Source organism: Acomys russatus, chromosome 2, assembly GCF_903995435.1.
Source record: "Acomys russatus chromosome 2, mAcoRus1.1, whole genome shotgun sequence".
Taxonomy (NCBI): domain Eukaryota; kingdom Metazoa; phylum Chordata; class Mammalia; order Rodentia; family Muridae; genus Acomys; species Acomys russatus.
Window position 1 is genome coordinate 63,300,338 of NC_067138.1, and position 26,398 is coordinate 63,326,735.

Consider the following 26,398-nt stretch of genomic DNA (forward strand, 5'->3'; position numbering starts at 1 on the left):
TGACATTCACACACACACACACACACACACACACACACACACACACACACACACACACAAGCACGCTCATGCTTAAACATATGCCTGCTTCTGATTGGAGGAATAGCGGTTCTGACACTAGGATGTCAACTCTTTATAGCAGTACGTGTCCTATCTCCTCCCTGCCTACATCTACATCCTGAAGGCTTGGGCCAGTTTCAAAATGAGTGTATGCAACTGCAGCACAGTCTTTGCCAACAGCCTCAGTACACCAGTCTGGAACTTTAACATGATGTCTCCATCCCAAATTTGACTCTGTGAGCTGGTCATATGTATCAAGCGCCCCTGTACTCTAGTCTTCTTCACAATTATTTGGTACCACTTAAGGCCCAGAAACGCTGGGCATGAGTTCTCACTAGCATCTGCTCCCATTCATTGATTCAGCCTTAACATTCACGTTCTAAGCATTCAGGTTCCACTAAATATACAATTCATACTCCCATTTATTCCTCTATTTATTTATGTAATTTTAGACCCTCCAACATGGGTAACAGGAAAAAATATATATATGGATAATTTTACTTGTACCTATGGGGACACAACCTCTAAGTGCTATGAAGTTTACCAAGCGAACAGTTAATATTATCTGAAGATTTTGGCATTTATATCCTAGTCTGGAGGTGGACTTTCAGTCTTCTCAAGACTTATAACTAAGGTTCTCATGGACACGGTGCCTGGCTCTCACAGCCATGCTGCCCAAGTGAGTTGCATAATCAGTAGCTGAGATAAACCTTAGGATGGGCCAGTTATTGTTGTCACTCTACATGTTCCAGGAACTTAGTAGCAGAACAAGACTGGGCAGTCATAGCTATTCCCACAATTTCTATTCTTTAAAGGCTCCTTTAGATTGCTACGGAAAAATAAATCAGCAAGAGACAGGAAGAGATGGATGAGCTCATTATATTTCCGACTCTACAACAGTATTGGCTGTACCTCTATGCAGTGTTTCTGAAATGTGAGCAATCTCCCATTACTGGGCTGTGAAATAAATTTAGCAGGCTACAGCCAGTACTTTTTAAATGGCATGACACAGACTAGAATATGAACTATTTAGGGTAGATTACAAGTAGTCACAGTAGGTGCCATTTTAATTCATTAGGTATAGGTGTGTGTGCCTATGTGGCTGTATATATGTACTACATTGAAATGTAGAGTGTATTTTCTACAAGGGCATGATCAGAAAAGTTGAAAAGGCATATCTAATACGTTTATTCACATAAAAGCCAGGAGAAGCCCCACATCTTTAGAGTACTCAAGGAAAATACCATCTAACAGGTCTTTGCTATGTAGCTTTAACCACAAAGAAAATGGATTTATGGTGGCTTTGTCAATTGGTACATGCTTTAGAGGGGGTAATTGGACAGATACATGCCCCTTTACCATGTAGGGAATTTTCTGAGGAAATTATCTACAAGGACATATGTACACCACAAATATCAGAAACTAACGCCCAACATTTGTAAGGAATTGATCAAATAAAGATATTTACCTAATGGAGTTTCTAGATTTTAGACTATGTAACCCATTGGGAAGTTTTTATTATAAACCAATTAACAATAAAAATTCAGCAACTATCTAGAGTGCTGTGCTTTCATGACCCATTTACATGTATCAAAGGAGACCTGGGCAGATGGAAAGCTTCTAGAACTCAGCTGTGATTGCATAATTCAGTGAGTTTACTAAAATCACAGATCCATCCTCTCAGAACAAGTAAATTATATGTATATAAATCATACCTAAATAAATCTTTAGGGTAGAATGAAACTGAAAGAAAATGTAAAAATAGTGATTATTTCTAGGTAGTGAAATTAGAGGTGATTTCAAAGCTTTTGACCCAAATGATTTCAATGTTTTTATGAACTATAGTACTAGGATGGATAGTCAGAAAATAACCACATATTTCTTAAAGCCGAAGACAGAAACTCTCTGTAGCAACGACAGGCTGCTTCTCCTCTCACCTGTTTTTGTTAAGGAGAGCATCCCCTCTGGTCACAGCCGTATCTCCAGTCAGCATCTTGAAAGTTGTTGACTTCCCAGCTCCATTAACTCCCAGGAGTCCAAAGCACTGAAAAGCAGGACTTGGTGAGCGGTATGAGAGAACTCCTAAATCTCAGTCTGAACTGCCGATAAGACTGTCTCCTGGGCTTGGAGTTGGTTCACCACAGATCCCCAAGTATCATTCTTAAGTGTCAATGAGAAGTGTTCAATATTCAGATATCAGGTGTGTGTGTGGGGGGGGGGGAATATGTGTTTATGTGTGGGCCATGTTGTATGCAGATAATTTATAAAGAATTCATAAAGACTGAATCATCAAGTTGAGAGCAAGGTCAATCAGTGAAGAGCAGTAAAGAACTGGACAAAATTCACCACCTACCCTAAGAACTACAACTAAGAACATAAAAGAAGTCAAAACATGCAAAAAGAGAAAATCTATTTTTTGCCCCATTTGAATTTAATTCTCTCAATGGATCCCCAAAGCATGGTCTAGATGGGTATGCTTTCCTGCACCACCTGAGAGTGTCTACAAGTGTTCTGGGTTTTGACACAAGAGCTTTTCACTCTCTCCGTGGCTGATTGTTTCTCACAGACACAAATAAAGAAGCCTCAGAAGCCACTTGCCATCGCTACAGAAATTGTTGTTTGATTTGGGAGACACGGTATCTGAATTACCAGAGAGAATCCAACACAGACCCAGCACTCTTACCTCTCCAGGAGGAATGCCAACGCAAATCCTGTCAACGGCAGGCTTCCGCTTCCTTCTATAGATCTGCAACCAAGGAAACCCGTCAGTCATGCACCTTGGCGACTCGGGGTTCACCCAGGCAACTGCCGAGAAGGGGGCTCTGAACCACACAGCACAACACAGAACTCGTCAAAAGGCTGCACCACACACTGGGTGTGCCAAGGGCCTCACGCTGTCTCCATGACAAGTGCCTTTTAGCTGACTCTGAAACTCAAAACTGAATTTCTTTTTTTTTTTTTAATTTCTAATGTGAGCCTTAAAAATTATGACAGCGATATATTTTAAAATTAAATTACATAAGGTAGAAACACCTAATATAATGTTTCCAATACCATAAAGTAAAATTTGAGGGTGATGGTATTTGGGAAGGACTGAAGCCGGCCATCTTTCTGAGCAATGGAGGCAGAGTTACTTTTTGAGCCATGAAACTCAAAATTATTTACTATTATTTACAACTATTTACTCTCTACACCTTGGCTAGACACACCATGTTGGTGTGTTTTAATAACTAACATAAATGTAAAATATGCAAAATCAATAAATCCAAGAGCGGGAACTGCATTACAAGAGTATTCTCAGCAGGATGTTTCGATGATGATGATGATGATGATGATGATGATGAGGGCTCCACAGTGCAAAGCTTGGTGTCGATGCACCTTTGGGAAGCATTGGGTGCTGCTGTGTTTTGTTGTTGTTGCTGTCTTTAAATAAGCAAATGAGCACAACGCAGACAAAATGGAGAACAAGAAGAGCAGCTCTGTGGGTTCAGGCTGCTGCTCTCACCTTGGTCAGCTCCTTGATCTCCAGGATGTCATTCTGCCCCCCACCATCCAGAATTCTCTGTCTCTCCCGCCGTACATCCTCATCCTCGTCAGTCAAAGGAGGAAGCTTCGCCTTTACAGGTCTTAGGAGAAACATTATTAAGGGGGGGGAAAAAATCAACCAACCATTTCAGCTACTTTCTAAGGCAAAAATCCAAGTACCTAAAACAATTTTTCTTTTCTTATTTTTACACATACGTTTATATTATTACACAAATATATAGTAAACTGCCTACAGCAAGAAGAGCCATGAAGCAATCAGGAACTATATAAATGTCCACAGTTTCTAGGGTGGACAGGGCTGGAAGCTGAGGGCACTCACAACAAGAAAACGCCTTCAACTGTGTGAGTTCAGCTCAGTGCTGTCACCCAGGACATGTGCGCCCCCTCTCCCCCTGTCTAGTTGCTCCAAGAGTTCTGAGAAAAAGCTTACCTGGGCCTGATGAAAAATCTGTACTGGATCAGAACAGTAATGAGGAAGAACACCACCCCTTCCACGGCCATGGCAAAAAGATTTCGTCCTACCAAGTCCCAAGAGAGTGGAGACACAAAACGATTCTCTCCTGCGAAATACAATGTAGACATCTGGTCAGAGGGGAGGCATGAGTAATTATGGCCCTACTTCCTGTTTCTGAAGGGAAGATGCCCTTTGACTGTACCTAGAATAGTGCTATGCACAGAGAGGGCACTGGGTTACAGGTGGGTTTTTTGTTGTTGTTGTTGTTGCTTGTTTGTTTGTTTTTCATTAAAATTAATAAATATTATACTTAACTTTCAAGGCCAGCTTAAGCATAAGTTTGAGTTTTGGGTTTTTTTAACACTTGAAAAAATTAAAGGTCTCCTTTTATATTAAAAAAAAGGAATAAAAGAAAGAAAGAAAGAAAAAGAAAAGTAAGGAAGTCAGTCTTTCCTCGGCTTTGGGATCAATTTCGTGTAATTTTTCTAGAAACACCAATGGCCAACACCACGACAAGAAAAAAAAAAAAAAAAGAAGAGTAACGAGGGTATTTACTTTTGAGATTACATTTGAAGAATTATAATACAACCTGGTATCAGGTCAGAATTTCACAGCCAATATACATTAGATCTGTCACTTCATTGGGATTGCTAAGGTTTCCTTTAATGAGACATGCCCCCGCCACAAATAAACTTATCTAATATGGCCAATAATCCTGGATAATTCTTGGGGGTCCAATTTTTTTGTAGTTCCAAATTTTAAAAGTAACGAAAACGCATTCAGAAAATTCCCATTTCTCCCAGGTTACATGTGGTAAACTAGGTAACATTTTAACAATTCCATTTTATTGGTAGGAAAGATGTGAAAACACAAGGCCCCACTGAGAGTCGATGCCAGGATCTCCTGTTTACGAGACAGGCGCTTTAACCAGCCAAGCCATGGAGCCACATGGCAAAAATTCCCATTTCTACAGCAGTTAATGTAACCTAGTGGCTTAAATTAGCCGGTGTTAGAAAAAAATCCCTTAGTTCTTTGTGTCTCCTTTGTAGTGCTAACCTGAAAAAGTCCCTTGTATATGTTAAATAGCATGGCATGTCTAACCAAATTAACCAGCAAATGACTAGCAAATGGCAGGAGATATTTTAACCATTATAAAAGTAGGAAAAAACTTCAATACTCTCTCTCTTTACAGACTACATACACCACAGTAAATGAGCATACCCATGGTTTTCTTAGTAGAATCAAAGCGTGCACTTTTGTTTTTGAATCTCTGGCCTGATCTAATTGCCAAAGCTGTGGCATGATTTATCCAGTGCTGTGACAAACTCAACCAGTAGCATTATGTATTAGTTCCAAAGAAATGCCAGCATTTTCCTGCTTCCAAAAATGTTTTCTTTCTTTCTTTTTTTTTTTTTTTTTTTTTTTCCATTTATCTCAGTGCTATTAAAGGCACAAATAAATGGATATATGATAAAACTCAGGACAGACCAGCCATGTTGCTATTGGCCTTTGAAGGGTGTTGGAGGGAGACAGACATCCTGTACCCAGTCCCACCCTCTTCCTAAAGCAGCCTTCAGAGTGCTGAGGCCCAGGAAAACTACCACCACCTCCATTAAAGCTTCCTGCTGCCACTGCCTCACTCACCAAACCTCTCCAAGGCATCAGCCATCGCCTGGTTTTTCACCATGTCAATGAGCCCTCGCCCCAGGCAAAAATGTGGGAAGATGAGAAAGACAGACTTCAGGATGTCATTGATGTTATTCAGCTTCTAGAGATGAGAAGGAGAGAGAAACATGTACCACTCGTCAAGTAGGCTAACATCCTATCAAGGTCGGAAGCATCACGCATGTGAAGCAAAGCGCCAGATTCAGATACCAATAAAAAGCAGATGGTGCTGAGTATGGGAAAGTAAACAAACTTCTAACCATGGCTACTTTTTTTTTTTTTTTTTAATCAGACACAAATCCACAACCAACCACGAGCTAAGTGTTCTAAAAAGCATATCTATGTCAATATTTGAGTTTCAGGATTTTGTTGAAATTTCAAATACATTAGAAGAATGTATTATGACCCCATATGACAAAGTTGACAAAACACCAAGACGCTGGAGTGGGAGAGATGGCTCAGTGGTTGCAGAGGACCATGATTTGGTGCCCAGTGCCCACAGGATGCCTCACAACTGGCTATAGATCTAGTTCCAGAGGATCCAACTCCTTTTTCTGGCCTCTACTACACATATATGGTGCACAGACATACATGCAGGCCAAACACCCATACACATAAAGTAAAAATAGAAAAATAAATGGAACAGTTGATTAAGTTGTTACTTGCTGGATGTGTTTGGGCCAGTGCATGGAAGATGCAAATGTTAAATGTCTCACTCAGAGAAAAAGAAGCTCATGAAAGGGAAATGATGACATAACCAAATGTGTGTTGCACTGGAGGAAGAACTGAGGGTTCTGACAGTCCAGGGAGAAGAAAGCATATACCTCACAGGGCAAGGGAACAAAGTGTCACATTAGAGTGAAAATTTAAAGGATATGGTAGGCGCTCCCAGGCCCTGTGAAAGAAGGGCCTTTCAAGGCAGGCCTACAGGAGTATGGTAGTTTAAGGGAAAACACAGCTGAAATTACCAAGCATTGAGAGAGGATATGGTAGTCTGTGACCAACAAGGGTTGTACACCTACCAACAGCACCTTAAAGGCTTTGCTGAACAAAAGCAAATTGTCTTGTTTATGAGATCTGAAACTGGAAAGGCTCAGATGAATAACATAATGAATAAGCAGCAAAGCATCTACTATGGACCCAACAGAGGCATCATGAACAACTGTGGAGATGCCATCAAGTAAGCAGGGATGACGAGAAAAACAATAGGTCCTAATGGGAAAGACTGTTAACAGTGTGACTGGTATATGGTATCTGTAAATAATTTAAGTGGAGTCATCCACTAGGCAGTGAGAACTGGAGAACTGAGTTCTAGGGAACATTCAGGGTGTAGATTGAAGAGATTAAAAACAAGATGCTGCAATGGTGGGGAAAGCCTCAAGATTGGACAGCAACCCCCAGAAGTGCTGTCTACGTAGCAAAATAAAGCCAGGAGAGAATACAGTCTTTGCCAAAGCAGCACTGAAAGAGAAAGAAGTATGAAAAAAAAAAAAAATCAAAGTAAGCAGAAATACTTAACCAGAGAAATACAAGGTATTGCAGGACAGAAACAGAGTTATGTGAACTAGGGTAGGCAGAATCTGCCAAAGCACAGAGTAGTCAGTCAGTGGTGTCAATGTTACAGACAAGTCGGGTAAGATTGGGGTAGCCTCTGGCGCCCAAGTGCAAGACAGCTGGTGTTCTGCCTGTGCCACTCACATTGCTGGTAAAAAGCTCCAGTACAAAGGTGGCCACACTGCCATTGATGCCGATGAAGAGGTTTACACTGGTGAGGACCACGTAGGCGGTGCTGGGGATCTTGAACACAAAGGAGGCTGGGTACATGAGAGGTGTGATTGACCACCTGGTGAGGCACAAAAATAAGCATCCATTGGAATTTTCTGACCTCCCTCAAGCACTGGGTACCATATGCCTTGCCCAACTGGGAGAGAGCTCCGCCCGGAGCTGCCTTACCCATACAACAAAAGCAGAAGGGCTAGGACAGGCAGGTTGGTGGAGGACACATAGGACTTCTGCTGGAAGCAGATGAAGATGATAATGACCAGCGTAGCAGGGACCACATAATTGCACTAAAAGAGAAAATAAGAAAATAAAGTGGACCCCTGGGTCAAATATACAACACACCCCAAGTCTTCCCCATCATCAGACAAGAAAGGACAGATAAACATGTTGGAGAGTAACTTTGAATTAATGAGGCCACATAAACTATTAATCAAAATTCGGGACAATACAGTTTGACAAGCATTTCACCCTCGGCTGAGTTTATAAACGGCATGCCCTTTCTGTCTTTCCCACAGCTAAGCCAAGGTGTCACGCTCAGTAAACTTCCTGAAGGATGGATTCTCAGGCAGAGTCGTTTAAATTTCACAGGAGGTAAATGAGCTTCCATTATTCTACCCAGAGATGATTGTGTCTGTTCCATCATTAATGCTATATTATGGTCTGCCCGCGTTCAATCTCACATGTAATCTATTTGTGAGATAAGCACTCATAACATGAATGTCAAAATTGTTTCATCACACCAAGAATAATTTTACAGTCTGTCCTGACAGTGCTTCAAGCATTAAAATGAAGAAATAAAGACTTGACCTGGGGACAATTATGAAAATTCATAGCTGGCACAGAGAGAGAGAGAAGCACACGCACTGAGGTGATAGCGGGTTGGCAGATGGTAGCATGGCAGCTTCAGACTGCCTCAGTCCCGTCCTATTTAATATGTTTATCGGCTATTCAAATAAAGACATGCTCGCAGCAGATTCCAGCCTCTTAGGCAGGGAGGGACATGAGAGTACTAGTGATGTCCCTGAGGTCAAGGACTTGCTCTTTCATCCATGACCTCTGCCTGGCACAGCCAGACACTGGGTACCATCAGACACGCCATGAGTGAGCACTCTGTATTGTAAATGAATGAATTGCCAGATTAGGATGAAAGAAAGCAAACGAATGCTGGCAGGATGCAGTTTGATAGCAGTGTAAAAAAAAAAAGTTTAGGTTCAAAAAACGTTGATTCTGTGCATTAGCATAAAATAAACAAGACCCTAATTAACAATAATTCATATGAAATAGGTTTCCGATCATTACCAAGTTGAAATGAGTCAGTGATACTTCTAAATGCTATACCTTGAGCTGCAGTAAAAGTATGAGAGAAAGATTAGCTTTCTCTAGACCATGGTCTGAACACAAGGTTAATTCTGGGCTTTGCCTTTCAAAAGGAATATTGATAAATGAGGCAATCAGATGAGGAGAGTGACAGGTCCTAGAGGCTTGGTGTAATTAGCATATGCAATTTCATTATCTCCATCATCATCACTCATGTCTGTACAGTGTCTTAGAGACCCCGTGTACTCTCATACATCATCTCGTCTGCGAGAAAAGTTTGTTTAATGAGAGTTGCCTTTAAAAGTCTGAGGAAATGTTTACTGGGCAAAGAATTAGATCTGTTTGTTTTGTGTGTGTGTGTGTGTGTGTGTGTGTGTGTGTGTGTGTGGTTTTTTTTTTTTTTTTTTTTTTGTAGCTTAGAATTAATGAAGGCCACAAGGGAATATAGTTTAAGCTGACTTGCCAATAATTGGAAGTTCAGGGTTCTAGAAAGTACTTCATATTAATTCAAACAAAAAACAGCACAGTATATAGTTGATACAAAAATGGATAAATTGCAATGGACAGGCAAGATGCTGACACAATGTATGGAGTTCTCAGTGACAAGATGCTGGCACAATGTATGGAGTTCTCAGTGACAAGTGGCTTCCCTAGTAAGGGGGAAAACACCCTGACTCTAAGTTAAAGCCCATCGGTTAAGTTAGAAGCCCTGGCTTAGGTTTTTAATAAAGGTCTTTCTATTCTGTTCTCATTTTTAAAGGGTGTGCTAGTTAGATTTCTATCAATTTGACGCAAGCTAGAGTTATCTGAGAGGAAGGAACTTAATTTGAGAAAATGCTCCATAAGATACACCCATCAGGCATTTTCTTATTTAGTGATTGATGGGGGAGGGCCCAGTCCATTGTGGGCGGTGCCATCCCTGGGCTGGTGGTCCTGGGCTCTATAAGAAAGCAGGCTGAGCAAGCCATAAGAAGCAAGCCAGTGAGCACCATTTCTCTATAGCCTCTGCAATAGCTGCTGCCTCCAAGTTCCAGCCCTGCTTGAGTTCCCGTCCTGGCTTCCTTTGATAGTGAACTGTAATGTACAATGTAAGGTGACGGCAATCACCGTAGTCACAGCAGTCAGATGGCCCCATGATGTACAGTTAGCTTTAGAGCCACCATGACGTTTGGTGTCGTGGATGTATTCTTCAGCTGCCTCTCCCTTTTCCTGTCCCATACAGTTTTAGAGTAAATGGGATACTTCCTGGGGTTAGTGAAGGGCTGCTTTTCCTTCAGCCCCGTGAGCTCCTAGTCCCCATCGAGATCCGTACAGAGATGGAAGGTCCCGCGTCCTCACCATGTCCCAGACGAAGTTGGAGAGCCAGTAGATGACGGGCTTCACACCGCTGATGAACTGCAGGTGTTTGGCTTTGCTCACCCGCTCCTGGATCAGGAACACAACAAAGCTGGCTGGGACAAAGGACATCGCAAAGATGACACAGATAGACACCAGGACATCGACCGATGTGGTCATCCTAGAAGGGAAGAGGCAATAAAGATCAGCGGAGCCTTTGATGGGGCTGGGGACGCGGTGAACAACTAGCCAGACGCAAGCACAACCGAAGTGCAGTGGGGACAGGAACACACGGTCACCAGAGATTTTATCTCAGGGCTCTACCTAGTTATCTTCAAGTGACATTTTAAAAGAACAACAATGCAAATGTAAAACTGGTTTCTGTAATGTTAGAATGGGTCCACTCCCATAATGAAGCCACAGAACTAAGATGTGGGTGTGGTCTAATTAGTGTTCCCTTCTCTCCAGTTTCTGATCTTAGAGCTGTGAGTTGTAAACTGCCACGTACATTGTAGACCAGGCTGGCCTCAATTCCTCCGAATACTAGGATTAAAGGTGTGTGCCACCATGCCCAGCTGAGGGAGAAATCTTATCAAGAAGGGAGACATACAAGTTAATCATGTGACTATATATAAGCAGAGAACAAAAGGATACATCTATCAGGCTAACACATACAAAAAGTCATAAACATATACATACATATCAGTCCAACACAGTCTAATACATACAAAAATCCCATTTACAGAGTCTTGCAAAGATCCTGATGCCCAACATTAATAGTCCACAGTAGTTAAACAGTAAGGTGCCATTCCCACGTATGAGAGGGGATCTAACACCCTGATTACCAGCGCGGCGCCAGCTGTATGAGTGTATACAGATTACCTCACTTAATACCTAGGAAACCTAGACACTAGATTTAAATCCAGATTCTTTCAGTCCCAAGACTCTATTGACCTTAAAATTTATGCACATGTACAGGAGCATATGCATGCATATGTGTGCAACACTCACACATATACATATTTCAGGAAAGAAACTATTAAATGCATGCTTCACTGAATTTAAAAACCCAATTTCCAAGGAAATGAAATATTAATGGTGAGTTAATTGCTCCAGGATTTTACTAACAATTTTAATTCATTTGATATGAGTTCATCAAGTGTGATGATTTTTACAGAGCTGGTCTTCCTTCTTCAAGTCAAGAGAGATTGACAGCCGATCTGTAAACCGATCATTTTCTGCCTAGAGTCTGGATCAACCCAAGCTTATACAATGTAATTATCCCTAGCTGCTACAACCAGTTTTGCAGTCCTTTTCCCACTCCCATCCACTGGTGCCCAGTCACCCTAACACTGCCACTCCCATCCACTTGTGCCCAGTCACCCTAATACTGCCACTCCCATTCACTGGTGCACAGTCACCCTAACACCACCACTCCCATCCACTGTTGCGCAGTCACCCTAACACTGCCACTCCTATTCACTGGTGCACAGTCACCCTAACACCACCATGCCCATCCATTGGTGCAAAGTCACCCTAACACCACCACACCCATCCATTGGTGCACAGTTGTCCTAACACCACCACACCCACCCACTGGTGCATAGTCACCCTAACACCACCATGCGCATCCATTAGGTGCACAGTTGCCCTAACACCGCCACGCCCACCCATTTAGACACACTTACAGAGCCACCTCTGACAGCTGCTGCTTGGTGAGGTTCAGGGGATGATTGAAAGCAGTAATCCCATACTGGCTCGGATTCTCTCCCTTCTGGAGATTGGCCCGGAGAATGGCGTTGTTGATGACATTCAGGAAAGAACTGATGGCATGCCAGCCCTTGTTATTGAACCATACCTGAAGTAAAACAGAGCAACTTCAAGGCAGTGCTGCCAAACCGTGCTTCCAGAAGTGAGTGTGTACACACACACACACACACACACACACACACACACACCATGCATGGGAACCTCAGAAAGGAATTCCAGTTAGTGACACACCAAACAAAAGCATTAGAGACAAAGGATCCACTGACCCACTGGCCACGGGACCAGCACGGTGTGAAGACTTGACACTTTGAACCAGTTACCCACATAAAGTTAGAGGTAGCCATGGTTACTGCCTTCCTGCTACAGTGGAGACTGACACACATGCTAAGTAGCTTCAGGCAAAGACCACAGTGGTTCACATGTTAAGTCTCTAAAGGGCTGTGCTGTATTGTCTCACTGGTAAAATGAGGTTTGCTCTCTCCCACCACAAAGGTCCCTAGCTACTCAACCATGAGACCTCAGGAGCACAGGGTTGTTGTTTATTAAGAAGCCAGCAGAGCACAGGCAAGACTGTACCTTGACATTGTTTTTGGTATCCAGTCCTGTCATGAACCTTCCCAAGCTGTTGAGAAACCGTTCTGCAGAGCTGTCCTGTAAACAACAGAATCCTGCCTCAGAGGTGCTTGTTCACACAGATGAGGGGTGATAACAAGCAATGAGACAGCCCTATTGTAGACCAAGACTACCACCACTTCATCCATTGAAATTAAATCTCAAGCCATGACATGCGGTTCCTGGGCACCAAGTAACCAGAATCCACAGCACGAATGTTGCCACGATGCCACAAGTAATGAAAAAGAAAAACCACACCCCCACCAAAAAAAGCCTATAACTTAAATCCCCAAGATTCTGGGATAGAGATGGATCAGCAGTGAAGATCACTGTCTGTTCTTCCAGAGGATCCAGGTTCAAATGCTAGCACCCACTTGGAGGGCTCACAACCATCTGTAACTCCAGTCCCAGGAGAGCCGATACTGTCTGCTGGTGTCTGTGGGGCCAGGCACACACATGGTACAATGCATGGTACATGCCTACATGCATGCAAGCAAACCACCCATACACATGAGTAAAATTAAAAAATTAAATTCCCAAGATCCTTCAGAGTCTTCTGGCATCATCCCAGAACTAAAATCCGCAGTCCCTGCAGATACAGCCTATGGCTTAAAGGAGAGCTAGAGTATTAAAGGTAGCCACTTTAGGCCCACCACTATAGTCTAGGACCCCAGAGGCCATGCCACCTGACCATCTCAAGTTGGGAAACCTGAGATAGAGAGAGATGAATGTGAGCTTTGCTAGTCTCGAAGACCAGCCCACCAGCCTAGGAAGTAAATTAAGTCACTTTTCCTGTCTAGTCAATGACTGATTTAGGAAAGTGTTTGTTTGAAATTCAATTCATTTCCCCACTGGCTAATTTCATCAGCTTAGCTGTTGTCAGAGTTTTTAATCTCTGAGCTCAGTTTTAACCTATACTTTCCTAAGTGTGTGTGTGTGTGTGTGTGTGTGTGTGTGTGGTATGAGTAGCCTGGCCTGTCTGCAATGGCTTTGTACACAACACTGGGTTCCTGCCACGACTACAATGTCCCGGCAGCTCCAGCCCCATTTCTCTGCCACGTCTCGGGATGGATGCTGTACCTTGGTCAGCTTCAGGAGTTTCTTGACTTGCTTGATAGCATCATTCACTTCGTGACTCGGAGGAAGTGCTTGAGAATTGCTGACACCCAGGGAAAACCCGCCATACCTGAAAGAAGGGCTTGCCATTAAAACCCAGGCCGTGTCCCTCGGCCATCACTGAGCAGCAGACACCGCAGTGCACGAGGTTCTTTGAGAGCCATTTCTTACTCAAATTAGGACCAGTGTTTGGCTAAGGACAGCTCCATGTTGCCTCCTCTGGTGAAATCTACCTGTGCTGATTCTCAAGACTGCTACTCAACAAGAAGCCTGAAGCTAATGACATGTAGTAAGGCACCCATGTCACAGACAGGAAGTCAGGGCTGGTCACAGTCCTCAAGGCTGGATGGGGATTACAGACAGATCTCGTCTTCCCTGGCATGGGAACCACCATGTGGACCTCTGACTGGATTCTGATCCCTGAAGGAAGGGCGTAGAAGAAAATCGGAACTCGAGAACAGAGCTTTTGAGGGCTCCTGGGTAGCCTCACAGGCTTTGAGATTTCTTCTTTTCCCTCCCTCACCTGGTCCTTCAAACTCCAGAGGGGAAACAGGTGGAAATAAAGGGTTTTGATGCCTTTCATTTCCTCCACGACCTCACGTCACATGAAAGGCCTGAGAGTTCTTCCTTGAGTTCCTAGGCACCCTTGGGAATCTTTCTGGGGAAAATACAGCTAGGACAGGTTCCCAACCCCCATGACATTTTACTTTCTTAAGTCTCTAGAGGCCTACGAGAGATTTCTGAATCTCCTCAAGGAAACTGTTATATAAAATATTTCAGAGGCCTCTGGAGTGAGGCACCATGAGAGTGTGCCATGCAGAACCCAGGCTGTGCCCTCGGGTGTTCCACAGGTCTGCAGCAGCTCAGTGCCTCTCATGGTGAGGTGACATCCAAGAGTATGCGCATGGCAAACAGTCCCCAAACATCATTCTCCTAAGATTCAAAGTGACTTAGGGAAAATGGGAAGACAGGATCAACTTACCGAAATTCATTCACCCAGATCTTATTCTTTAAGCTGCAGAAAGAAAAAAACAAATCAAAAATCAGGTCTAGATAGCACAGATCATATTGATGATGCAAAGGTGTAATCATCTACCTGACGAGAAAGCACAGAGACAGAAGCAATCCTATGATCAGGCCTATGACCAGCACTGTTGGGCTGCACCCGTGTAAGGAAGGCCACTTCCCAGCATGCCCTGTCTGCTGTCTTTGAGACCTCACTCAGGTGAGAATCACACAGTAAATTAAGCCAATTTAAAAATCCACCTTACAGACAGGCATAATGGCATATGCCTTTAACCCTAACACTCAGGAGGCCAAGGCAGGTGGATGTCTGAGTCTGAGGCCAGCTTTATCTATCTATCTATCTATCTATCTATCTATCTATCTATCTATCTATCTATATCTATATCCATATATATAGATAGATAGATATAGATATAGATATAGATATAGATATAGAGAGAGAGCTCCAGGCCAGCCAGGACTATATTTAGACCTGGTTTAAAACAGACAGATAGACAGATGATAGATATAAATGACAGATTATAGATAGATAGATAGATAGATAGATAGATAGATAGATGATAAGTAGATAGATGCATTACAGACCCTGATATTACTGAATTTAAACACTTTGATTGTGAATCCCATGTGGACAGGTCACAGCTCTGGGAAAGGTATGGCCTACTCCCATTCTAGCATACCCTTGTCCTTTAAAGTCCCTTCAAACAGGAACATGACCCCTGACTGTACTGATGTGAAGGAAACATTTTCTGAGCACTGACTAAGCATTGGTCACTATATGGTCAGGGCCCAGGAAATCTCCAAGTCTCTTTAAAAGCTCCATAGGCAAGAAAGGTTACTGTGTCTACCTTGACCTTGCTTCAGAACACCTTTTTATGGAGCCACCCACAAGAGAGGACCTAAAGCTCATTTCACTTCATCCTCACAACAAATTAAGAATGCAATAATATTATCAAATATATATATATAAACATTTCACACAAGCTAAGACTTTACCAGAGTAATGAGCTGGTCAAGTAGCCACTGAGGGTCGGAACTTAAATCTGAGTCTACATTTATCATTGCTTTCACTTTAGAGCTGGCAACCTCATCCTCTAAGCTGAAAATTTAAACTTCATATGCCCTAGTGAACCTTATCTTGCCTAGTTGATAAAATATGCAAAATTTCCCATCGAACCATGATCGTCCACTTCCCTATCTCTCAAGTCTACCTCATTCGCAAGCCAGGTTTCAACTGCAGGTACCTTTTCGCTATGATCTGCACATAGGTCTTCACCAGATAATCTGAAATGTTTCTTCCGGTCAGATTCTGAAGGATGTCTGCCGTGTTCTGTTTTCTCTGCAGTCACATAGAAACCAAGTCCACGTGTCTTTACAGGTAAGAATCAGGGCAGATAACAGCCAAAAGCGATAGGGACCCCAGGGCTCAGGCAAGAGCGATAGGGACCCCAGGGCTCAGGCAAGACCCTCAGCCACCCCCCTCCACCAAGACCTGGTCCATTCCGCCATCGGCACTTTATCCTCACTTACGCAAAGCCACAGTCATCCCTGGGAAGGTGTTCCGGATAGCTACATGACATTATCCACATCACCAGAATATTTAGGGAACAGCATTATAAACTGCTCAGTGAACACTTTTGTCCTTTGAACTTACATTGGTGACTGGATCAGCTGATTTTTAAGGTGGCAAGCAAGACTTCTTAAGTTTGTACGCCCACTAAAAACCTTTGTCCCTACCCTCCAACCTAGATTCTGACAAAATAGCAGACAGATATTACTATCGTGCTGAGATTTCTAGGAAAAACAAAACCAAAACTTCCAATCTCCTTCCAAACCATTCTTCCAAGTGCAGAGAATGTCCGAGTTAATAGGACACGCCTAAGCTTTGTGGTCCACTTATGCAGTCAGCCACCAGCTCAGCTGAGTGTGGCGGAGCCAGGGTAGGAAGCTGGGCATGTGAAAGTTGTGTGAAAGCCATGGCACGATGACGCTTACACCCCTCTCTCAAAACCCACTCACTTTTCTCACGTAAGATCAAGGAGGAAATAACACTTTGACAGCATCACACTTCACTCATTCCTGCTGCCACACGGATGCTACCAGCCCCCTCCCACCACACTCCACCCACTCCCCCAGCCAACTTCTTAGTCACACCAACAGGGACTCACCTGAGGAGGTGGAAGCCCCCCTGCCCCTGGGGGACACACAGGCAGCATTTTCTTGATTTTGTCACTGCTACACTGACAGGCAGGTGAAGGGTTCTTCATCGACCAGTTCCCAGTTTGGAAGAGGTCCGTGATGGTCTGGGGAACTGGGGCAGTGGTCCAGTCCTCTTCCCCCACCAAGCAAGGGGTGTCTCTGTAAAAGGAGATACCAGGAGTTGCAGGCTCCCCTGAACAGGGTCTTCTTTTTCTGGTGTTTGTAGAGGATAAATCTGCTCTTTAGTAAAGACCCATGGACCTAGCCCTACTGTTTGAGAACGGGCATGACTTCACTCTGTTTGCTCTCATAGCAGCCTTGGAAGCTAGGGAGTCACAGAAAGCGCAGCAAAATAGAACACAAACAGGCTCCAGATGCTCAGACGGAGCTCTGTTCATTCCACCTAATCACCACCTGTACGTACACACACACACACACACACACACAGGAGGAGTCCACTGTGTGCCGCACAGTGTTCTCTATCTTTGAGAGTCTGGGGTAAGCAGTACAAACTCCCTGCCTTCTGGATTCTGCATGCCCAGAAAGTGTTGAGCAACAAGTCAACAAATCTAGTTTTATGCAGCCCCAAATTAAGCAGAGATAACAGGAGAATATATGGATACAGACCATTGAATCTAAAATCAACACTTTAGCCAAAATATAGACAAGAAACTAGTTGAAAAATTGGAATGATGGGCTGGAGGGGTGACTCAGCAGATAAAGGTGCCTACAGCCAAACCCAGGCTCAATCTCTAGGTCTCATGTGGTAGAAAGAAAGAACCAACTCCCACAAACTATACTCCGACCTCTACACATGAACCATGACATGCATGTGCCCTCTATCTGTCTGTCTGTCTGTCTGTCTGTCTGTCTCTCTGTATCTCTCTCTCTCTCACACACACACACACACACACACACACAGACACACACACATACACACTCACACATACTCTCACTCTCACACAAGTAAATGTAACTTAGAATTAGGAAGAATGAACACTGCAGGAAGGAGCAATGGGGAGTCGGATGCAAAGGCCCTGTGAATAAATGAGTGTATATATTTGATGAACAAGAAGATAAGTGTGATGAGCTATAAGACAGACTGGTAAACAAAGAGGAGGGAGGGAGGGAGGGACCATATAACAGTCATGGGTAGGAGCTTGTACTTTATGCTCAGCTGAAAATCCTGTAAAGAATCTTAAGATCCAATTTCTGTTCTATGATGAGCAGAGAACTGAGGAGCTGAGAGGAGTGGGAATGCTCGCTGGATAAAGAGTAAGGCATCCTCAAGCATCCTCAGAGACAACGCATGGTCTAGTTTCTGCCCAGAGCACTCAACTGTGTGGTGTGTATCACAAGTCCTTTGAAATCTCAGGGCTCATTTTTTTCCCCTACTGGTAGAACAAGAGTATGAAGTGATGTATCATTTCTAGTCACTCGCCCATATTTCCAATGTTCAAGATTCCACAATTTAAACTAGAGCCACAATCTTCATCTCACATGGGTGTGTGCACGCGCACAGCCACGTGTTTATAAACATGCACACAACTGAACTCCTTCCAGACGCTTTCTCATTTCCTCCTGAAAGCCTCTGCCCTAGGTCATCTGTCCTTGTGGTACTTGCACCTCAGACTTCCGAGAGACAATCGGCTGAGACCGACTAAAGACCACTGCAAAGGCATCCTAGTTGGAATTCCCTCAGTCCTAAGAGTCCCCAAAAACCTAAAATTGGAATTTCAGTCTGAGCTGGTAGGGTGAAGCTCTTTCCTTTAGACTGCATCCAGCAGAACATCCATGGTACTCAGACAGCACACATGCCCTCTGATGTCAGAGACGTTTCTTTTATCTCCGTAGGCCAACTGTCAGCTCAGTTCTCTCTCCTATAGATCGGGCCTTTGCTGGAATCAATCCATAAATCCATACAGTTCAGCTTACCAAAAAAGGATCCTGCTATCCACATTATCACCTTACCTCATCCTTCTTTCTTACAAAACCTTCACATGGAATCCCAAAAGTATGGTGAAGTCAATCCGTGTCCTTCTCCACCTTAGCATGTTTTTAGCAGGAACCAACAGTGACTACTGGGTTTGCCACCCAGTAAGTACTAACTACCAAGTAGTAAGGATACCTGGTTACTATCTGCTACAATTTGAGTCGTCAATGCCTTCCTAAGGCTCATAAGCTAAAGGCTTGGTCCCCACATTGTGGTGCCATGGAGCTGGCAGAGCCGGTGAGTCATAGGACCTAAGATAAGGCAGTTAGGTCACTGGGGACACACACTCAAAGGAAATATGGGGACCCCAGCCCTCCCTTCTCTTCCTTTGCTCCCTGGCTTGGCTTCTGTGATGGGAGTGGCTATGTTCCACAGCCACTCCCCACCATGATGTTCTACACCCCCAAAGACCCACAAACAACACACACAGACAACATGGACCAAGACCTCTGAAGCCAAAAGTCAACCACCAAATCTTGGCTCCTTGAAAGTTGGTGTTCTCAGTGCCAGAGCCCCACCCAAGACATCATCTGCTACTATGGTGGTTTGAGTGACATGGTCCCTCAGGCTGATGTCTGAATACTTGATCCCCCAGTTGAATACTGATCAGGCTGATCCCCCACTTGGAAGAGCTGTTTGGGACGAATTAGGAAGTGTGGCCTTGTTGGAGGAGGTATGTCACTAGTGGCAGGCTTTGAGATTTCAAAAGACCCATGCCACTCAAAAGACCCTGCTTCCTACTTGTGGATCAGCATGTGAGCTCTCAACTGATGCCTACCACATCTCTGCCTGCCTGCTGCCACGCTCCTCACAACTATGGCCGTGGACTCCTGTCCCTCTCCAACTGTAACCCCCATCCCCAAACTCCTCCTCCTTTAAGTTGCCTTGGTCATGGTGTTTTATCACAGCAACAGAAAAGCAATTGAGACAAACACTAATTAAGAGCTGATAAATACACACAAACGATTCATCTAGAAATCTACACCTCACCATCATTTAGGACTCTGACACAGGACTGGCCATCTTCCCCTTTGTGGAGTGGGATTCATTTGGCCTTACTCTGCTTCTCTATCACCTTATCAACTCTCCGCAGCTCCTCAGCTATCACTCCCGTGTGTGGCTTTATGACCTCAGGTACAAAGTCTGTTTGGTGCTGCAAACTCGAAGCAACCTCTGCTAGCTCCGGTTCTCTCCTTGTCACTTCTCCACCACTTTACCACAGCGTCCTTATGATTTGCTTCCTCTGTACATACAAGTCAACTGGGCACAGCACTAAGTTCATCTACCAACTATTTAAAACTAGCCCTGAAGGGGTGATAAAAATACACAGCTGTACAAAAGCAAAGTATCTGTTGTTATAAAAAAAAAAAAAGTCAGTTTAAAAAATCAGGTTAAAGTGAAGAAACTGATAAACAAAGCTGTGAACTGCACGCTCTGCAGTCTAGTATGGCACTCAAGGGAGCTGGGGTCAAGGGGAGAAGGGGAAAGCATTTGATCAGTAAGTATAAACTGTGATTTAGAAGCAACATTACCACCACAGAATAATAAACAAATGTGGGTAATGATTTGCTATGCAAGGTGTTAAAAGACTTTATTTATTCCTAAATTGTTTGATTTGGTTAATCCCTAGCCTTTTAAAATAAAAACTGACTAAAAGGCAAAATGACAGTGGTCACCATGGAACATTCAATACCATCAGAAAGAAAACAAGGTGGCTACCAGAAAAGGCCAGCTCGTGGCTGAAGTGTCACTCACGGGATTGGGTTTCCTTCCATACATCGGGTCCCAAAGCCTGGGTCTTTGGTTAGAGCATTCAGGAGTTCCTGGGTGCCCGTGTCCTCTGGAGCATCATTACTGCGGATACATGAGAGACATTCAGATCAGTGGTTCACCCAAACCAGGATCTGGAGGTAGGAAATGTTTTCTACAGAAAAATTCTACTAATCACTTCTGAGGAACAGGCTTTTAAAACTACAACACATAAAACACAGAAGCCACCTGCAAGAAGCTGCAAACATCTGGCACCAGGGTAACATACAGTTCCCTTAATGAAGCATGTAAAGAGAGGTTACATATGACGATCTGTGTATCTACACACACAAATACATATGCACTTCGTTTGAAATTAAAAAAAATCATTTAGGATTACTATTTCAGAACTATGACACTTATCCATTTGACACAAACAGCAAGGATTTGCCAAGAACAGACAGGCATATTTTATTGATTATTTGTAGGAAAAAGCAGAAAGTCCAAGAAATAATGGGCCTACTTCAGAAACCCATGCCATCTATAGCTAAGGGCAATACTAGGTCATCGGCTAGAAAGGGTTCAAGCAGTCCTTTAATTATACAAGACGAAACTGAGCTAGAGAAAATGAGAATAATAAACTATATATGGCACATACATCACACACACACACACACACACACACACAGAGAGAGAGACAGAGAGAGAGAGAGAGAGAGAGAGAGAGAGAGAGAGAGAGTTCTTAAACCCTTTAAAACTTCTCTCTAAATCACTGACACTGTCTCCCATCTACAGACCTACCAGTGCAGCAGATCTGTAGAAAACTCATACTGAACAAAGTGCAGAAAGCCTCCCATCTTTTGGTTTTTAACAGAATCACCGTAGAATAGGAAGCATTCTTGTGTAGAGATGCACACTTAGCTAATATCTTAAACTTGAAAGATTTGGTGACTACTGAATTATAACACATTTGGTCATTCCTGACAGCAAGAGCCTAACAATACAAGATGAAAGGCCCAGCGAGGCTTCTCCTGTTTTCTCAGGTATATTATTTACTATTGTTCCTTGCTGCTGCAGCAGCTTGTGTGGGAGCCTGAACCATGACGAAACATCCATCCCACCACAGCACTGTGGACTCTGACTCCTCAGCTCTCAGCACAGCAAACACTGCCGGTCTGTTGGAAGCCTCCTCCGCGCTGAGGGACACAGAGAACAAGCACCTACCTGACAAACGTGTACTGTTCATTATACATCCAGGGCTGAAGCTCCAGGCTCGGGTACTTGCCAAAGGGCGGCACGATCAGGCTGAACACCAGTGCAATGCAAACAAAGACAGCTGGCAGGACAATCTATCAACAGGCATGGGAGGGGGAAGAGACAATAGGGCAACTTGTTGGACGTCTAAGGAGCAAGGCACTGAATGCCCAACCGGCCCCCTTAGACTAGCAACACAGGAGTGAGGGATACAGGCAAGGCCCGTGGCTGAGTTCTTCCAATGGATTTTTAGCATCTGGGAGGCAAAGGAGTCTGAGAATTAAGCCTTTTCTTCCCAAGGCATTTCCTGAAGCTGACAAGACAAAGTCAGAGGCTATGGTCACCTAACAGAGGCACAGGCTGGAATGTCACAGAGTAAAGAGTTAGAGTGACAGTGTTAGGCCCTACGGTTTTGACCCCCTCTAACAACTGAGAAAAACAAGCCTGGATCACAGACTTGGGTAGAAGGCTAAGAGAAACAGCCCTGGATGAGGAGCCAGAAGTCCTGAGTCCTGGTTCTGACTCCAGTGCAGGGGGCCCTATGTGACAACTGTACGTCTGAGGACTGAGACCATGAAACCAACTCTACAGCAGTGCCCTCAGCCACAAGAAGCAGTAGCAGCCCCTGTGTCTCCTGTGAGCACCATGAAAAGCAAAATTATCTAAATTCTTCCTGAAATTCCCCAAATTTTATATATCCCTTCTCTGAAAACAACTTAATATATGGGTCAACCAAAAGATCTCTTGACTCATTTCTGAGAAATTCACCCTCGAAAACCTGAATGAGTCAGTGAAAAAAAACCCTGGCTGAGTGTGTAGCTTGGTAGGAGAGCTCTTGTCAGCCTGCTATGTGCACATCCCTGGGTTCCGTCCCCAGTGCCCTAAGAATTCAAACAGTAACTTTGGTTTTAGACTTCCTGGATTTTAACACAAAAAAATTATCGCTGAACGAATAGTTCCACCGTAAAGTCTTGCAGTGAGAATTAGCTCATTCAAAACCCTATTTCATAGTTTCCTATGGCGATAGCATCAGCACAACCATCCACAAACTAGGGCCTTATTATGGACCAGAGGAGAGTCAGCCAGTGATTAACTGAACTGGATTCCAAATCCAGATCTGCATGCTTCAAACTCACTCTGAAGCAGTGTTGCCCGGGTGGTCTGCAGGGGGCGCCCTACGGCCATGTTCTCAGTTCTTCACTTTATAGAGAGAGATACCTGCATTTCCAGCACATCGCACAGCATGGTGACTCTCAGGTTATGAGAGCTGAATTTGCTCAACCAGTTTTTCTAAACTGTGCCTCTCTTATGATTTCTTCTAAATTATGCCCCCCTTCCCCAACTAACGTCAAACTCCACTCTAAATAGCTTCATGTTATTCTCCTAACAACTAGTATTATGACTCATTTTCAGAGGAGGAAATTGAAGCTCGGGGAAATCGATGGTCACCAGATAAATAAATGGCAAGAAGCAGATACGGTATGGACATACAGTTACTGTGGTCTCCAGTGTCTATATCTTGACCATAGTCCCATCCTGGACCACAGTTCAAGAGCCTGCCAGCCCATGAAGGCTGACAGCAGCCCATCTCACCTGAGCAAAGAACCCTTTCCTGCTCCGCCTGGCAATCAGCAGCCTTTTCCACAAAAGGGCCACAAACTGCTGCTGCGTGAGTTTCCAGCCCTTCAGCTGGTAGGAGCCTTTGCCATCCATGCCGCTGAGCAGGTCTGTCTCCCGGGACTCTGGAAGAAGCAAATAATGGCGGGTCACCATCATCTCACTGACTGGACTCTATGCTTTCCTCTTCTATCTTTAGCAGCCATCTTAGAAATTGGAGTTTGAAGCCTCCAGTAGTACCTCACGGAAGTACAGGGTTTTCTTGAGAAAGCCACATTTAAGACAAAGCTCTAACTCAGTTATATTCCTCTACATGTATGCTTTTCAGTCCTCACCTTATGAGCACAGAAAATAAAGATGCCTTGGGACAAGCTAAGAAGTGCTCACGAATACCAGTAGCAAGCTGTTCCAACACCATTCGGCCCTTACACCACGGGTCGGGTAGGCTGGCACACACTGCGTATTAGTCTCCTGTCTTTTACATGCTTGGTAAAAAACAGACAAATCTAAAACACCTAAGTTCTGACAATGAAACATGAAGTAAGAACAAAACACCAGACTCATATAATCAGACTGGGAAAACCAGATAATTTTCTGTCCCTCCAAAATTGTTTAGAAATCCTTGTCTGAAACTAAGGACCCCTAACTGAGGCATTTAGTCTACAGATAGTTTCATTTCATACCACCCTTCTCCATCTCAAATGCATATGGACACCATCATCAAAATATGTATTTTTAGCCGCCTGCGTTGGCACATGCCTGAAATCCCAGCACTCTGGGTTGCAGAGAAAGACGGATCTCTTATAAGTTCGAGGCCTGCCTAGTCTACAAAGTGAGCCCAGGACAGCCAAGACTAACAGAGAAACCATGTCTCAAAATAAATAAATAAAAATTTAAAACTGCATGTCTAAGAACACAAGTTTCCTCTTAATTCTTTAAATATCAACTGCCCATTCAATAATTTTTATTCAATGTTTAAACACCTAAGTGTGCAAAAAAAACCAAAAAACAAACCTGGGACCCTTCAGAAATTACAATAAATAAATGAGCTGAGAGTATGGGGTGGGTATGGGAGGTCATTTTCTCATACTCATCTAAGAAAACTTTGTATTAAATGAAGTGATAAGGGGAGGCTTCTTCAGGTTAGACCAGACATGAAACATTGGGAAAGAGTCTTTCTCACTCTTTTCACTTTTCTCTGGAACAGATTAGGATCTGTGATCTTAGCCAAAGGCCATCAAAGAGTTAAGAAACACATAAAAGACAAATTCAAGTTCAAACAACAGAATAAAAGATGGTGCCCTGTTCGAACCTGGGTCAATGTCAGAGTCATTTGGATCAATAGCATCGTCTTCAGTGAATGGACGCAGACAGCTCTGCTTGTCCCCAAAGGCCCGCCTGTTTCGTCTTGCTGGCAAAGTTCCATCTGAAGGGAGAAGGAAGGAACCCCACAGTTTACTTGTTTGTAACACAACAGACCTTCCCATAGCAAACGAGACTGCAGCAGACCAGTGCAAAGGGAAAGGTACAATGGTTAGAGTCAACAGGCTACAGAAAGCCCACCCAACCAGTGTGCAGTCTATTTAACCCGGTTACCTGAGGTCTCGGCATCCACCCCACTGTCTTCGGCCACTTTGAGGAATATCTGAAAAATTAAAGCAGGATATTATATAAGTGCCTGCTTTATGAAAGAAGTTCTCGCTCCCCAGATTAGCCCGTGTTACGCTTTCAAAACAAAGAAGTTCTCGCTCCCCAGATTAGCCCGTGTTACGCTTTCAAAACAAAGAAGGCGGAAGTCACATTTATCAACAAGATTGCATCAGATGCACTTGAGGAGAGAAGCTGCTTTTGGCAGAAAACATTTCCTCAGGTATGATAGCTATCCGTGCAGACAACTCTTTCCAAAATAAAATAACACATTATGACAGGAGGAGAAATTCACTCTGAACCTACAGAGAATGAGGCAAGTCACTTTATCAGGTCTGTGGTCCCAGACCTTTGAGCAGGACGACATTTGTGGTGACTTATCCGAGACAAAATGGCCAAAGGGAACTAAATTTCTTATCACTAGAAATAAATATTATAGTAGAGAGAGACCTGCCGACAAGACCACTCACTCTGTGGGAAACACGCAACAAAAGTACAAAGTTATGTCTCCAGAAATCCTGACTCGAAGGCACAAGAGGGGAGCTTTAGAATTCCTGTTGCCATCATAGACGATGCTCCTGCACCATCAACCCTGGGGACCAGCCAAGAAAGGCCACATTTACACCCATTCCAGGCCTCAAGGCTTGTGATGTTTTATCTCTAAAGAGAAGCATTGCTTTGTGGTAAAGATACCGTGGGCATTGGAACCCCAAACCCTTGATTCATAATCTTAGATCGACTTCCTTCACTTACTAATTCCCATTCCACTATGATCATTAAATGAGCTTCCAATATTTTAAAAAAACACACCACCAATGGAGTGGCACTGGCATACTGACCACACTCCAGGCCATGACCCACACCCAGGAGTAGTCCAACACCACAAATGTGTCTCATGGACTTTGAAGTTGGATAGGTAGGGAGGTGGGGATGGGGGTCTGTAAGGAACTGGAAGGGGGACACTAATAAGTCTGAAATGTACCATATTCTCAAAGAATAAGTAAAAACGTTATTTTAAAAAATAAAATAAAAATAAAAATAAAAGAGGCTACAAATTTGAAAGAGAGCAGGGAGAAGTATGTGAGGGGATTTAGAGGGAGGAAAAGGATGGGAGAAACACTGTAAATAGATTACAATCTCAAAAACAAACAAAAACAAAATGCCAAAATCACTGAGTGCAGTGCGTGGCTCTAGTAGACTGTCCATAAATATTAGTCATTTACTATGTATGAGCAATCACACCTGGCCACAACACT

At 43.6% G+C, this 26,398-nt stretch overlaps 1 protein-coding gene across 1 annotated transcript in view; it reads right to left on the minus strand.

Moving 5' to 3' along the window:
• The window catches only part of Abca1 (ATP binding cassette subfamily A member 1), a 124,188-nt gene that overhangs the window by 4,957 nt on the left and 92,833 nt on the right, over nucleotides 1-26,398 (minus strand). Inside the window, exons 26-44 of the mRNA XM_051162082.1 lie at nucleotides 25,092-25,140; nucleotides 24,808-24,921; nucleotides 23,472-23,620; nucleotides 21,849-21,973; nucleotides 20,631-20,729; nucleotides 16,852-17,041; nucleotides 15,928-16,022; nucleotides 14,640-14,672; nucleotides 13,622-13,727; nucleotides 12,506-12,580; nucleotides 11,848-12,017; nucleotides 10,163-10,340; nucleotides 7,679-7,794; nucleotides 7,424-7,568; nucleotides 5,705-5,828; nucleotides 4,037-4,166; nucleotides 3,566-3,686; nucleotides 2,744-2,806; nucleotides 1,998-2,104 (exon numbers count right to left, since the gene is read on the minus strand). Of these exons, the coding sequence (XP_051018039.1) occupies nucleotides 1,998-2,104; nucleotides 2,744-2,806; nucleotides 3,566-3,686; nucleotides 4,037-4,166; nucleotides 5,705-5,828; nucleotides 7,424-7,568; nucleotides 7,679-7,794; nucleotides 10,163-10,340; nucleotides 11,848-12,017; nucleotides 12,506-12,580; nucleotides 13,622-13,727; nucleotides 14,640-14,672; nucleotides 15,928-16,022; nucleotides 16,852-17,041; nucleotides 20,631-20,729; nucleotides 21,849-21,973; nucleotides 23,472-23,620; nucleotides 24,808-24,921; nucleotides 25,092-25,140 (2,189 nt within the window). The remainder of the gene's footprint in view (nucleotides 1-1,997; nucleotides 2,105-2,743; nucleotides 2,807-3,565; nucleotides 3,687-4,036; nucleotides 4,167-5,704; nucleotides 5,829-7,423; nucleotides 7,569-7,678; nucleotides 7,795-10,162; nucleotides 10,341-11,847; nucleotides 12,018-12,505; nucleotides 12,581-13,621; nucleotides 13,728-14,639; nucleotides 14,673-15,927; nucleotides 16,023-16,851; nucleotides 17,042-20,630; nucleotides 20,730-21,848; nucleotides 21,974-23,471; nucleotides 23,621-24,807; nucleotides 24,922-25,091; nucleotides 25,141-26,398) is intronic.